Source organism: Penaeus monodon, chromosome 38 (genome assembly GCF_015228065.2).
Source record: "Penaeus monodon isolate SGIC_2016 chromosome 38, NSTDA_Pmon_1, whole genome shotgun sequence".
In the NCBI taxonomy this organism is placed as follows: Eukaryota; Metazoa; Arthropoda; class Malacostraca; order Decapoda; family Penaeidae; genus Penaeus; species Penaeus monodon.
In genome coordinates this window covers 28434518-28436352 of record NC_051423.1, presented here as the reverse complement: position 1 = coordinate 28436352, position 1835 = coordinate 28434518, and the positions used below count along the sequence as shown (strand labels likewise).

Sequence of the window (1835 nt, the reverse complement as noted above, 5' to 3'; positions counted from 1 at the left end):
ATAATATGTATAAATATAATAATATATATAATATAATCTATATGATAAAATATAATAATACAAAATACATATAATATTATATATAAATATAATAATATTATATACTATCAAGATATTATATGATATCGTCTATACATATAATAACATATATTTTACTATCATATACCCTTCATATATACTATACGTTATATATCTTTAAAAATAACATAAAAATTATATTCATTTAATAATATTCATCATTTTATTGTAACTAATAAGTAATTAAATTAGTAGGGGAAAATAAGATATATAAAAAACACATACTACGATATGGGTTCCCTTTTCCAAAAAGATGAAGAAGAGGAGGAGGAGGAGAAAGAAAAAGAGGAGGAGGAAGGAGAGATTAATGATAGACAAAAGTCTTCCACCCATGAGGATTCTTTAAGGGACCAGTCTCTTCTGTAAGTGATGATTACTTTTCTAACCGAAATTTTGTATAATGCATCCATTTACATAGACACACAAAAAAAAAAAGAAAAAAGAAAAATCACGGAACTCTGTATCTTCAAAACTTATGTACAAACAATACACATTTTGCGATGCCCCTGTTTGCAGTTTTCACCCTATCTTTTTTTTCTTTTTTTTTCTTTTATGGTCATAACCCCCCCCCCCTCCCCTTAGACATGCACATTATTCTCATATATTGTGATTGAAAATATAGAAAAATTGATTAAAGATGAGAACTGCTGCAGTGGCCTTATAACTACAGTACAAGGCAAAAGCACTTTATGAAGGAAATGAAAAAGGACGATAAAAACTGACTTTAAAGCGACTTCCCAAGCTATACTGTTATGTGGATGTAGCACTTAACGTCACCAATGATGGGCCACATGTGTTCCCTTCTGCTGTCACTCTCCAAGCTTTTCTCTAACTTAACCCTTTCCCGACGGGTAGTATTCATAGTGGCCCGGGCCTCGCTGCCGGGGGCTTATATTGTCGCCCTAGCATGCGTGACCACTCGTGCCAAATACCAGCATCCCATACCGTTTATTTGTAATAGTATGAGGATATGTGGTATTTTCAGTTTTCATTATTTTCTAAAGTCTCTACTTGTCATATTTCCTGATAAATCGAGACTAAAGGGTATTTTTGTTGTTATATAGACTCCATAGTTGATCATTATTCAGTCTATAGTCTGAATAAAATAAGCAGTGTGCAGCATCATGGAGTTGAAATCATCAGTTTCTTGCATTTTTTTTTTTTTTTTTTTTTTTTTTTTTTTTTGCATAGTAAAAATGAGTGTTAAAAACGACTTAATCACACTTTCAGTGGCAGAAAAATAATATTTTGCTGTGATTGTAACAAAAAAAACAAAAAACTCATGGCATGTCCATACATACACCATGGCATGTACATACATGCCCCTGGCAGATTGTCCCGCCATGCCATGGCATGTGCGTACATGCCACCTGTCGGCAAAGGGTTAAGTGACCTCAGTATATCCTTCATGTATTATTGTTTATGATAATTTACACAACTTTTATTTATTTATCCAGTTTATTTAATTATATTTTTTACCCAAATAATTATTTTGTATATTGTCAAAGTTATTATGAAGTGTGGGCGGGAGGTTGGGGAATGTAATCTGATTTATTTAGTTATTTCTCTTGTTAATCATTGTCTTGTTTTACCTTATTTCCTCTTGGATTCATGAGCAGAATTCTAGAAAAAATGGAGGACTACCTGTACAAGAGTTTTATTGTTTTACTGAACTTTTCTTCTCTCAACACTATATTTATTTCTCTAAAAGTGACTTGGTGAATCAGAGTGCTTTAGAATTCATTTTTTACTACTGA

The 1835-nt window shown here is 31.7% G+C and overlaps 1 protein-coding gene across 1 annotated transcript in view; it reads left to right on the top strand.

Moving 5' to 3' along the window:
- Positions 1–309: 309 nt before the first annotated feature.
- The window catches only part of LOC119596780, a 27167-nt gene continuing 25641 nt past the window's right edge, over positions 310–1835 (top strand). Inside the window, exon 1 of the mRNA XM_037946105.1 lies at positions 310–440. Within this exon, the coding sequence (XP_037802033.1) occupies positions 310–440 (131 nt within the window). The remainder of the gene's footprint in view (positions 441–1835) is intronic.